This window comes from Mauremys mutica, chromosome 3, assembly GCF_020497125.1.
Source record: "Mauremys mutica isolate MM-2020 ecotype Southern chromosome 3, ASM2049712v1, whole genome shotgun sequence".
NCBI lineage: Eukaryota > Metazoa > Chordata > Testudines > Geoemydidae > Mauremys > Mauremys mutica.
Window position 1 is genome coordinate 196,084,338 of NC_059074.1, and position 13,080 is coordinate 196,097,417.

The window sequence follows — 13,080 nt, forward strand, 5'->3', positions numbered from 1 at the left end:
TGGCCACAGCCAACTCTGGATACCAACTGTTCACAAAACACATTTCAAATTCAGAAATTCACACCAGTGGTCCCTGAGAACAATGAACTGGAGCACATTACCAACCGCAGAACTAAACTAATGTATTTTGTAGCACACCAACGTTTCCAGCCAGAAGAAATGAATTAAATAAAATGTGTGTTCATTGGTGAGTACTAACCCACTACACCGCCACAGTGGCCTTCTGGACCTAATCTGATTCAATAAATTTTGCAGTGGATCTAGAAAGCTAAATACAGCAACTTGATTTCAAAATATGAATGATTCATGTATTTGTTCACTGTCAATTCTCTTCTTTACATGTAACATTCACGTAAAGTCCGAGAAGGAACGTTTAGTCAAGTTATAATGGTTAAGCATTATTCACTGCACAAATTGTGTTTTAATGATGTGGTTTTTCTTTCCTATTCACAATCATGTGACAATGCAGTAGCTGAAGAGAGAGACTCTATCGTGTTGTTACCTGTTGGATGTGCTACAAATTACTGAAAATCACACTGGATGGAAAGCACAATGATAAAAGTGACAGCTGAATACGAGCAGAAGTCAAAAGGTCACAGTAAATACAGACAATCAGAAACAGAAAGAAAGGAGGAAAGCTCATAGACCTTCAGAGGAACTGGCTGATTTAGCTGAAGGCATATTTGCTTGCTTTATGCAGTCATCTTGATCTTCATCTAAGCTGCTCAGAGCATTCAACTGGTTTACAATTTCTGTAAACAGAAGCCAGTCAAGACAAATGTAAGGTAGGGTTATTTAAAGAAAAAGCTGTAGAAAGCATGCTATTACTAGAGAAACAGGGGAAAAGAGGACACTTATTGTTAATGAAAAGAATACATTCAGAATGAATCATTACAGAGATATATAATACACTTATGCACCTGTATGAAACACTTTGGCGCTATTTTAACAAAAAGAAACACAATAAGGCACATACTGAACAATTTCTGATGGGTGCCCACGACCAGCCATCTCAAGGTTAACAAAAAAAAACTTAAAATGAACACAGGCATCAATCCAAAAACTAGGTATGCTAAATATAGTTATTTTAACAGTTTCCCTGTTGGTAAGTAAAACTTGAAATTAATAGTATAAAGTTAGCTTAATACAAAAAGATTGAGGCTACAGCAATATCAGACATCTATACTTTGATTATGCCTCATTAAGAACCAAATCTCCATCAATTTTCCACCTCTGATACACCCAATTTTATAATAATTGTAAACAACATGGTCACGAACGTACTACAGAATAAAAGAGGCTACAGTAATTTAGGGCCCAGTTCTGCCATTCTTAGTAATACCTTCCTCATTGAATAGATGGCAATGCGATTAGAGGGCAGGATCTGGCCCTTCGGGAATAGCTCTGAAACCAACATTTTAAAACAGAACCAAATAACTGCATTAAGGTTCCTTTTGAGTTAAAATAATCTGAGTATTGTTACTTTTAGGCTTTCTGCACCTGCTTAAAATGATGCTCACTCAGCTTGGAGGAAATTAAGACACGATGATAAAACAATAGGAAAAGCAATGGCAATTCATGTGCCGCCAATTTACAATGAAACAAATACTAAAAACAGCGAGGAAAGTATTATGGAAGCGCCACTCGTGACTCCATAATTAAGCTTTAGTTGAGTTTGCACTTAAAGCAGGGATTCAACCAATTACGGTAATTACATATGAAGGATACAGTGTATCCTCCCAAATTTACAGCACTTATGCCACCTGGTAGAAACAACAGGAGTTTAAAAAAAAATCGAATACATCTTTAAAAATCAGTTCAATCTAATATAGGACTATGAATTGTATGGTAATTGCATAGTGTCATTACAAGGTGGACATAAGACTTTTGAGATCCTTGGAATGTTTTACCTTTAAGTTACTGATATGTACTCAACTTTAGTTTGTGTCTGGGAAAAGTAAAACTATCACTGGAAACTAAAGTTGCTCAAACAGAAATCTCTATTTTCCAAACTCATTAAAAAAAAAGCCACATTCACACAGAGGTAAAAATTGAGCAAACACAGCGTTGCTGTGATGTTATCTGGTTAAAATATGATTATATAGATCATTGCTGCAACCACTATTATATATTTGCAACAGATTTTGTACAAAATGTGGCATGTAAGATGTCTATGAAAAGGTTATGATTTGCTGGTTAGGATTATGCTATTTGTATGCATGTATCATTTTTGTATTTGAAGTTAGGAATATTGGCTCTATACCTGGATTTCAAATGTTTGCTACTGGGGTAACGCTCAGGAGGTAGTTAGCCAGCATATCTTGGAGGGACTATTCTAATTGAGTGGCCCATCAAAAGGACTCTTAACTCACAATGGACCATGGGAGACGCCCATCTACACCGAGTGGACTGTCCTATAAACGTCCTGTCTGGAGTATAGGTAATGGCTTTCTGCAATGACTGAGCAAAATGGTGCATGAACATGTGACTTGCCCATGTGACTCCAAACACTATCTGGTCACCTGTGATTCTCCACTACCTCTACTGAGGTTTTTGTTTGAAACAATGGGTTTCCACCTACAGGGCAGAGGATATAAATGGCCCTGGAAACACCTCCATTTTGCCCTGTCCTGCCTAAATCTCTGGACTGAGGAGTATTCTAACCAAGGGACTGAAGTCCTTCCAATGACTTGGAAGCAACCAGAGACTTACTAGGCCAGCAGTTTATTCCATCACTGCTACAAGCCTGAACCAAGAACTTTGCCATTACTGTATGTATTTGATTCCTTTAACCAACTTCAACTCTCACCTTTCTTTCTTTTTATGAATAAACCTTTAGATTTTAGATACTGAAGGATTGGCATCAGCGTGATTTTTGGGTAAGATCCAAGTTATATATTGACCTGGGTGTGTGGCTGGTCTTTTGGGATCAGAAGAACCTTTCATTTTATGAGACTGGTTGTAAATAGGGTGACCAAACAGCAAATGTGAAAAATCGGGACGGGAGTGGGGGGTAATACGAGTCTATATAAGAAAAAGACCCCAAAATCGGTTGTATAGGACTTAAAAATTGAAATCAGTCAGATTAGGAGTCATAAGCTCCTTCAACATACAAAGACTTGCTGGAAATCTGAACAATGTAGTAGCTACATTTTTGAGATTTCTTTTGGACTCAAAACATAGACTGACAGATGTATTTCTTTACTCAAATGAAAAGCAGAATATAAGCTTATAAAGCATAACTATGAACAAATGACTAATTAAAACAGGGTGCCGACATTGAATTCTTTGATGTGGTTTGAATCATCTGGTCCCATCTGCCACTGTAAACACCTATATGCATTTCATTGTCTCTAATTACAGGATAAAATGGTCTATATTATATATGGAGGGTTGAAATAGGAAGCATAGGAATCTATGGCCTATATCCTCTTTTGTACATCTTTTTATCTACTTACTCACATTATCTTGGTCTACAAGTAACCCACTGAAGTAAATGGGACTTTGTGTGTGCTTAGGTGCTACTAAAGAGTAGTAAAGTTGTCAGAATCTGGCCCTAAGGGAGAATTTGGCATCTGGCAGAAGATTGGGATGATCAGTATTACAATGTGTGATTCTTCAGAGATCTGTGCTTGAAGTACACTTGGGCTCAAGACTCCACAACTGACAGCAGTCTGCCCAGATGTTGAGTCCATATGGAACCCTAGTGAAGTCAATAGGTCTCTGTGCAGGTGCAGCAGCCAGCATACTATCAGCTGCTGCATCAGGGCCTGGGTGCCTATTCAAAACCATTAAGTGAAAAAATAAAGCATGCATAGCTATACTAAATTTCTTAATTATTAATCAAATGTCTTAAGAACGTCACAGAAACTTGTGCTCACTGAGGCCTAAGTATGACAATTCTGCAATTTTAAAATCTCTCTCTTTAAATTACCCAGTAGCTAAAAAGTTTGTAATTTTACATTAAAAACAGGAACATGTATGTTATTTTCAAGTTCACATAACACAGAGCGGTTAAGTGGACTTTCTTTTTAAATGTAAAAGACTTTCTTTCAGGCTAATGGATTTTTTTAAAGTTACTATGTAATGACAATAGGGTGTCACAATTGCAGCTTGGGTGGTCACGTCTTATGGTCAAGAGCAGTGATGGACAGGTCTAGTGGTTTGAGCAGTGGTGGTCAGAGGCCAGGAACGGTGTCAGGAACCAGGAGTCAAAGGCAGAGTCAGGAACCTAGGGTCAGGAGTCCAAGGGCACATCTACACGACCCACCGGATCGGTGGGTAGCAATTGATCTATCGGGGATCGATTTATTGTGTGTAGTGTAGACACGATAAATCGATCCCTGATCACTCTCCCATCAACTGCTGAACTCCAGCAGCGCCAGAGGTGGAAGCAAAGTTGACGGGAGGGAGCCACTGCCGTCGATCCAGCACCATGAGGATGTGAACTAAGTAATTTTAATTCGATCTAAGATACGTCAACTTCAGCTACGCTATTCTTGTAGCCAAAGTTGCGTATCTTAGATCGATCCCCCCCGCCCCCAGTGTAAATCAGGCCCAAGAGTGAGCCAAGAGGCAGGTCTGCCACTACAACTGGCAGTGGAGACCATCTTGTTGGAACTACTCTTGGGCTTAAATAGGGTGCCTGGGCCAATCAGGGGCCATGAGGGAAGCTGTCAGTCTGCCCTTCTGAGATGGTACTTCCTGTGGGGTTTGTCCCAACTGGATTTACATCTGATAATACAAACAAGCCCTACTGCAGCTGCTGGGCTGTGGCATGGAGGTATCAGCTGTCCCACACATCCGGGTTCTAATCCCCACAGACCCTCCCACAAGGCTAAAAACGGAAAGCCTGTTGCAACCTCAACTTTAGGATCAATTCAGTGACAACAACAATTTTTATTACATTCAACTCTCAGACTGTGCTTTCAACCCACAGACCCCAAACCGCTTTCAAGAGGTGCTTTCCTCATTCTATAGACAAAGAAACTGAAGCACACACAAGTTCAGTGACACACCCAAAGTCACGCACCAGATCAGGGCAGAGCTAGGAGTAGAACCGAGATCAATCTCTCTACTCCCCTCATCTATCATCTATTGAGTGGGTCACGCCAGCTGCCATGATAATGAAATTACAATTATTTATTTATATTACAGTCACATGTTGACCCAAATCCAATGCTCACAGCATACTGTAAAAGGAACAGTTTGCGCAATTAAAATCCTCAGAATTCATTCTACACATACATCCTTCAGTATAGCTATCTTTCAATCTCCAGACAATGAAAGAGACAGCTCTCTGAGTGATTAGACCTTGAGTCAAAAGAAAGATAACAACACTTACTACTACTATTTGTACAGTATGTTACTTTACATCTTCAAAGCTCTTACAAACATTAACAAATTAATCCACAAAACAACCTGCAAGGTAGTTAAGTGTCATTATCCCCATTTTACAGTTGGGAAAACAGAGAGAGAGAGAGAGAGGTTAAGTGGCCTAAGGCCACTCTGAGTCTGTGAGAACAGCCCAGGGTCCTTGTCTTGCAATATCCTAACCAGGCAATGTATGAGAAAATGTAGGCAGAAAACAAGTGTTCAAAGTGGCTGACAGCACTTATTCTCAATTAGCTTTAAATGGTTCTGTAAATGTAATTATTTTCAAAAGACTGATTTTTATAGTGCCCTACTACCTCTTTCACTTTTTCAAAATAGCTGTGTCTTTTGGTCTAACTCCACGTTTCCCATCTCTTTTTCTACTGTAGGTATTTTCCTCCTTTGGTTCTTAGTTTCCCCTGGAGTTTCATTTCCTTCCCCTTTCAGTACATTTACTGTAGCTCTTTTAGGACCCAATCCACCTTCCATCAAAGTCAATGGGAGTCTGTACACTGATTTCAATGGATATTGGAAAAGGACCTTAATATTTACTTTTTCCCCGATTACTTATTGTCCTTTCTTTATGCTATTTCATCTACTCTGGGAAACCGCATGCAAGCATTCTCCTCCACCCTCCCTCCCACTGCCCAGTCCTCTTCCTCACCTCTCTCAAACAGGAGATGTTCAGCTAATGGCATAGTTCAGCAGTTGCAGCAAACAAAACAAAACTGTCTCTGAGGCTGACCTTTTCCTTTCAGGCTTTTTACTTGTGGATCTTAGGACATGACTACACTTGCAGCGTTGCAGTGCGTGTGGGGAAGACACTCTCTGCCGACAGGAGAGAGCTCTCCTGTTGGCATAAAAAACCCACCACCCCGAGCGACAGAAGCTGTGTCGGTGGGAGAAGCTCACTGTGCACATTAGCACTTATGGAGATGGAGATTATGGAGATGGAGATTAGCATTTATGGAGTTGTAATGTAGACATAGCCCTAGAGTGCAACATTTACAACAACAAAAACAAACTGGTTTTGCATGGTAAGAAAATGAAACCTGAAAAATCTCAATCTGAGTACTGACTGGATATGGAATACTCTTTGCTCAAAGGCATTCATCATTCCACCTTCCAAGTAGCCATTCAGAAGGTCTGTTATAAATACCAAACTTATCTATTGTATCACCAGTTCAGAGAGCGGGAATGCGCTCTGGGCCAGAACCATGGGTCCAAGCTGTGACTGGTGCAGGATTCAGGGTAAGTGTGTGGAGGAGGGAAAAAGCAGCTTTAAGCAGCTGTAAGCTACACTTGGCAAAGTAAAGTGGATGGCACAGACTTAACTACATTGGCTTTAGACCAGCCGGGGACTCCCCCACCATCACAGGAATCCCCGTTAGAGAAGCTGTTAGAGAAGTTCTCCATCCCCCTTGAGTGGTACAATGCAAAAGGGATAGAAACATGAGCCAGGAGCTGGCACTCTACATCTGGCAGCCTTTTTACATATGGGTTTTCTGTTGCACTGTCACAGTAATATCTTGGTATTTCCTAGGTAAAGTAGGTCTTCCCAGAGGGTCTTTAGCGGGCTTTATGGAGCTTTCTGCTCCTCCTTTCCCCCTAATTATAGGAGGCCTTGCTTCAGTTTTGTGGGGCTTTTTAGTTTTTTATTCTTGATTATAGTTTATCTGTTTTGTGTGTGTACCTAAATCCTTCTGGATATGGTGGAAAAGCTTCTCTGAGAGGTGGGTCTTAAAGGTGATCAGCCTGTTTTTATTCCACCCCTTGACCAAGAACGCTTTATCTCAGTCTCTCACACATTTCATCCTGGGCTTTGTGAACTGCACTGTCCCAGAAAAGTACAGCACGGATGGACATGTGGTCACTGAGATAGCTGGGTCCTGACCTGCTTGGGGCTCTAAAGATTAGGATCAAAGCCTTAAAAACCAGAAACTGAAGTAGTCTAGAAGCTAAACAAAAGTGATTGTAATGTTTCATGGGTGTTTTAAGTACCACTACAGCACTAGGTCCAAGTAGTCATAGCTGCTTTTGCCTGACCCATTTCAGTGCTAATGAGGACGAGAAGAACAATGACGCAACTCCAATGATTCAATTAGTCTTGCCAATGCAATCCCACAATGCTTCTTGTGACGCTCAGGAATAGCCCTCGACAACTCAAGAGAACTATTTCTGCAACCTGTCATAGTCTACCCCAGATGCCATCCCATTCCATACAGGTCCAACACAGCAGCTGAGTCATTACATGGCTGGTCTTGGCTCCACTTGGCATCCTCTCACTCATCTTATTAAAACCACAGAGCATACTATTATTTAGATTATCTTTTTTTTTTTTTTTAAGGTAACCTGATACACTAGGGCAGTGGTTTTCAAACTTTTTTTCTGGGGACCCAGTTGAAGAAAATTGTTGATGCCCACAACCCAACGGACATGGGGCTTCAGGGTGGGGCTGGGAATGAGGGGTTCAGGGTGTGGGAGGGGGCTCTGGGCTGGGGCAGGGTGTTGGAGTGCGGGAGGGGGTCAGGGCTCTGGGCTGGGGGTGCAGGCTCTGGGGAGGGGCTGGGGATGAGGGGTTTGAGCTGCAGGAAGGGGTTCCAGGTTTGGGGGGGTCTCAGGGCTGGGGCAGGAGATTGAGGCGCGGACTTACCTCTGGCAGCTCCTGGTCAGCGGCACAGCCAATGTGCAGAGGCAGGCTTCCCGCCTGTCCTGGGACCATGAACTGCACTGAGCCCCGGAAGTGGCCAGCAGCAGGTCTGGCTCCTAGGCAGTGGAGCACAAGCGGCTCTCGCCCACAGGCACCGCCTCAGCCCCCCAGCTCCGAGGAGCCGGTGCTCAAGGCAGGGGCAGCATGCGGAGCCCCATGGCCACCCTGCCTAGAAGCCAGACCCACTGCTGACTGCTTCCAGGGCGCTGCGCAGTGTCAGAGCAGGTAGGCACTATCAGCTGCCTTAGCTGGGCAGCACTGCTGATGGGACTTTTAACATCCTGGTCGGAATTGCTGACCGGAGCTGCCGGGTCGCTGAGCAAGGCGACCCAGTGCCTTTTGGGTCACAATCCAGTACTGGGTTGCGAACCTAACTTTGAAAACACTGCACTAGGGGAATGTGTTTGTGCCTTTTTTTGCTTCTTTATGACTGAGGGCACATGAAAGGCATCTTTCCTCCTCTAGAATCTTTTCTTACATTAGAAATTGTTATTTAACTCAAATGCCTGAATAGCAAGGAGAAGAACTCTTAACAATTCATCATCTTCATTGTTCAGGTAAGAGCAGAGAAGAGATAGCTTTCATTTCAGAACCCTAACAAGTCCATCAGAGAAGACCTGTCCTGACTTTCTTGATATTTCTTAGGGAAAAAACAAACATGACTTACACCAGGGGTAGGCAACCTATGGCACGCGTGCCAAAGGCGGCACACGAGCTGCTTTTCAGTGGGACTCACAAGGCCTGGGTCCTGGCCACCGGTCTGAGGAACTCTGCATTTTAATTTAATTTTAAATGAAGCTTCTTAAACATTTAAAAAACCTTGCATACAACAATAGTTTAGTTATATATTATAGACTTATAGAAAGAGACCTTCTAAAAACATTAAAATGTATTACTGGCACATGAAGCCTTAAATTAGAGTGAATAAATGAAGACTCGGCACACCACTCCTGAAAGGTTGCCGACCCCTGACTTACACACTAAAAAAAAAAAAAAAAAAGTTTAAGGTCATCTTTATACAACCCAATCTATTTTAATCCTTTGCAGGTCATCTTTAATCAGTATACATTCAACTCTTGAAACACATAATTCAGAAAGGAGAGAGCTGTACCTGAAATTGTGGGACAGGTGCCACAATACACAGGCATAACAACTGTAGGAGGAAGCTTTGTGTTTGGACATGCTGATCTGATTTGCACTCACCACACTAGCCACCCTGGGCACACTAAAGCCTTTTGAGATCAAGAAGTTCAATAACCATTTAGCTGTAATATGTAACTTGAAATAGCTCAGTTATCTAATGCAGATCATTCTTTAGACTGTTTTCACTATGGGGAACCTCATTGGGTCCTGCCCCGGAGTGGTCCCCTGCTTGCTGATGATGAAGTTGGGCCTCTCTATCCATTCACAGGACCACTTTTATTCAGTTATTCTCCCAATATTTATTTTCTTCTTCCATTCCTGCCCTTTCTCTCTTGTTTTCTCCCCTCCTGATTGTTCCCATCTCTTTTCCTGTCCTTCTACTGCTCTGTTTACACCTCTCCTTGGCTTCCCCTTCTGAAAATGCAATACAAAGAAATCAAGTCTCTGAAGTTCGCAAAAATTAGCCTCATGTGTAGCTGTATTATCAGGACATATGAAATTGGTTTATCCTAAATTTCTGTTTTATATGAAAGCATATTCACATAATAGAAGAATTAAATCCACGGAACTTTCTTGATTATAGGGAAAAAAAAAATCTTATTTATGTCCCTTTGTGACAAGACCAACCTGTAATTTTTGCAGCCTTTTCCTCCTGATTCACTCTGTTCTCTTCATCTTCTTCATTGTCTTCCTCAAAATCATCTAAATTTCCAATGTCGGCTTGCTTCATACTCATCAAACTAGCCAGGCTTTGCATGTCTTCATCTCTATACCACAAATTCCAATACATCAAACAAATCATTAAAAGGCAATACTGTTCAAGTCATATTTGATAGTATTTTACTATTAAAATACTATTTTTTCAAAAAGAAGTTTCCTTTTCTTTACTAAGGGCGTGCTCTAAAACCTTTTGAAGTCAAGGAATAGCCTTCTGTTGACTTTGATGGGCTTTGGAAGTAGTCTTAAGAATACTTATAAGAACAAGATATGAATGTATATGTTCATAGCATTAATTTATAGATTACAAGTTTCCCATTGCCAAAAACTTAAAAGCAAAAAATGCTTTCATTAAGGGTCAATTTAATCCTCTCCTCTTACAATTTTTTAAATCTGTCCTGAAGTTATACGGAACAATAATTTATTCCCTTTAGGGGTCATTCAATATAAGCTGAGGGTGCTTGGTCAGAACTAGTGCCTATGAACCACCACCTTCTCCTAAGACTCAATACTGTCGGTGAACTACAGTTGCTCTCCTAAATTCATGAGTACATAAACAAGAATTTTTTTTATATTTTATGGGCCAATTTCTGTCCCTTGCATGTATGCACCACTGGAGTGTGGCTTACAACTGAATGTTGTTGAAAACATGGCTGCAGAAGAGAGATTTAAAACAATGAATGTTCTAAAGTGCTATTTCCATAGCAACCAATATGTCTTCAAGTTCACAGTGTCATTCTCAAAACACGGTTGGACTCAATTTTTAAATACTATTTTAATAACTTTCTATTGTTTAATCAAGCTATTTTTAGCAGCTTTGCAATAGTCTATTCATTTACTTGCCCAAAGCAATTTTTTTAAAAATAGGCAAGTAAAAAAATATCATTAATTTCCCTCTCTCCATGTTACAAGTTAACCATGGTAAAACAGGGTGCACAGATTTTGTGCCTGGGCTGATACATTTTCATGACATTGGTACAAAGTTACTTTAAAAGCCATCCTCTATGGTAGTAGACTACAGATCAAGTACAAACCAGGCCCCAATCCTGCACAAAAACTACCCATGAGTAACTTTACACATCTGCATAGCCTTGATAAGTTCAGTATACTAATTAAATTGTGAGCTCTTTGGAGCAGGGATAGTCTCTTCCCACATATCTGAAAAGCACATAGCACAATGGGACCCTGATCTTAGTTGATGCCTCTAAGTGCCACTGTAAGATAAATAATTATTATTATTAAAACTAATATCCAAGAAATCACAAAGGTCCCTCTCTTACTGGTTTCAAATGGTCTGCACAGTAAAGTACATACACTGGCAACTGATAACTAGACAATCTGAATCTTCTAGTAGAATCGTAGACTATCAGGGTTGGAAGGGACTTCAGGAGGTCATCTTGTCCAACCCTCTGCTCAAAGCAGGTCCAATCCCCAGACAGATTTTTGCCCCAGACACGGGGCTTCAGGCTCCATCCACATGGTGGCAGGCTCTGGTTCCAGGCGCCGGCCCCAGGCTCCCACCCCTGCCATTGTCCCTGGGCCCTGCTGCCTCCCTGCCCGCCTCCCCATTCAGGGCTTAATTTGGCCCCGGCTTGCTGTAGCTGAGTAAGTCTGCTGTGAAAAGCGATATTAACAAACATACAAATATCACTTTCCACAGCAGAAGATTTACCAAGTCTTAGAAGGAAAAAATAAAAAGCGCAACCAAAAAAGCAAAAGAAACAACAACAAAAAGACAAGAACATGCTAAGTGCCTTATCTGTGTTTCTATTCTGTTTAGTCCAGTAAAGAATAGAGACAACTGTAAATTATTTTTATTGCTGAGTCTGAAAAACCCCCAACATAAATAAATATGCACATATACATGTCCAAATCATTGCAATTTATTTGTTTTTCCTAAAGTTAATTAAGTATTTTAGGAAGAATTGTCAGCAAGAGTTGGTGGCCAGACTCTGAGGCCGCCAAAAAAATTTGTTGTGAGAACCCCTGACTTAAGCTCACCCCATGCTTAACTTTAAGCATATTCTGGAGTCCCATCAATTTCAATGCAACTTAGGCACATGCTTAAGTGCTGTCCTGAAGAGATTTGCTTTCATGAATCAGGGCCCCAAACACCGGTATCCAGCAGCCTAAAACAGAGGTTCCCTGTTGATAGTCCAAGAGGAGGCTGGTAACCCGCTGATGGCTCCTTTCCCTCATTTCCAGCTGCTAAATTGCATTAAACAGCTATAAATACAATATCTTTCTAATATTTTTACATGTCAATACATTCATTAGTTTCCAAAGGGATGTTATGAGATGGCAAACGGGGGAGAAAATTGTCTGTGTAATTGTGAATGGCAGGATAGGTGGTCCATAAGACAATCTCTGCCAAAATCTGTCCCACATGATGAAACAGTCTGGAAATTCCTGTACCAAAACCAGTTCTGGGGTAGAAAAGTGTGATATATGAGAATGGGAAGGATCCACAGATACCATCAAGACAGCCAAAGCCGGCCACAGGCTGTTAACATTCCTGAAAAAAATTTGCATGTGAAATAGACCACCTTAGCAATGGTCTCCCTGTCCCATTGCCTCTCTATCCTGCCAGCCCTATATTCTGCCATGAGGAAGAGAGAGAGAGAGAAAAAGGGGCTAGTTTGCTGTGATGATTTGGGGACTTTGTCTGTACAATTTATGGAATCTGTGTGAGATTATGAACTCTCTAGATGTATCTTTACCAAGGTGCAAATGCCATTTTGAATGTGCAGCTCTGTCTCTTCTCTGTTGTCCTTTTACCTCTATGTTGGACTGAAATTCCAAAGGGTACTGATATAAGGCTGACAACAGAGGGTCATTAATCCGGTTGGTCCTCTGTTCAAATACTAACATCCTAGACAACAGCTGGCCTCCCATCCAGAAGAATTGGTTTGTCTGGGGAGAGGCTGCCTGGCAACAAAGTAGGGGGTCTGGGATCACCCCTGAGGAGGCTGATCCAGGCATCAAATGACAGAGGGGCTTAAAGGTTATAAAAGATCAGGAGCTTCTCTATTTGGGGTCTTCAGCCATTTTCACCAATCAAGCAGAGAGAAGCTGCTGCAGAATCCTGATGAGGCGGGGGAACCCTGCCTACCTGAACGATAGACAGTCCCCGAAGG

General features: G+C 41.5%; 1 protein-coding gene across 8 annotated transcripts in view; it reads right to left on the bottom strand.

The window, feature by feature from the left end:
- The window catches only part of EHBP1 (EH domain binding protein 1), a 321,897-nt gene that overhangs the window by 169,731 nt on the left and 139,086 nt on the right, over positions 1-13,080 (bottom strand). For 6 of the 8 annotated variants that reach the window (XM_045008331.1, XM_045008332.1, XM_045008334.1 and 3 more), the window contains one exon: positions 9,854-9,993. In XM_045008331.1, the coding sequence (XP_044864266.1) occupies positions 9,854-9,993 (140 nt within the window). Of the gene's footprint in view, positions 1-9,853; positions 9,994-10,324; positions 10,482-10,572; positions 10,592-13,080 lie in introns of those variants that run through there. The other 2 variants (XM_045008337.1, XM_045008338.1) reach the window with 2 other exon arrangements.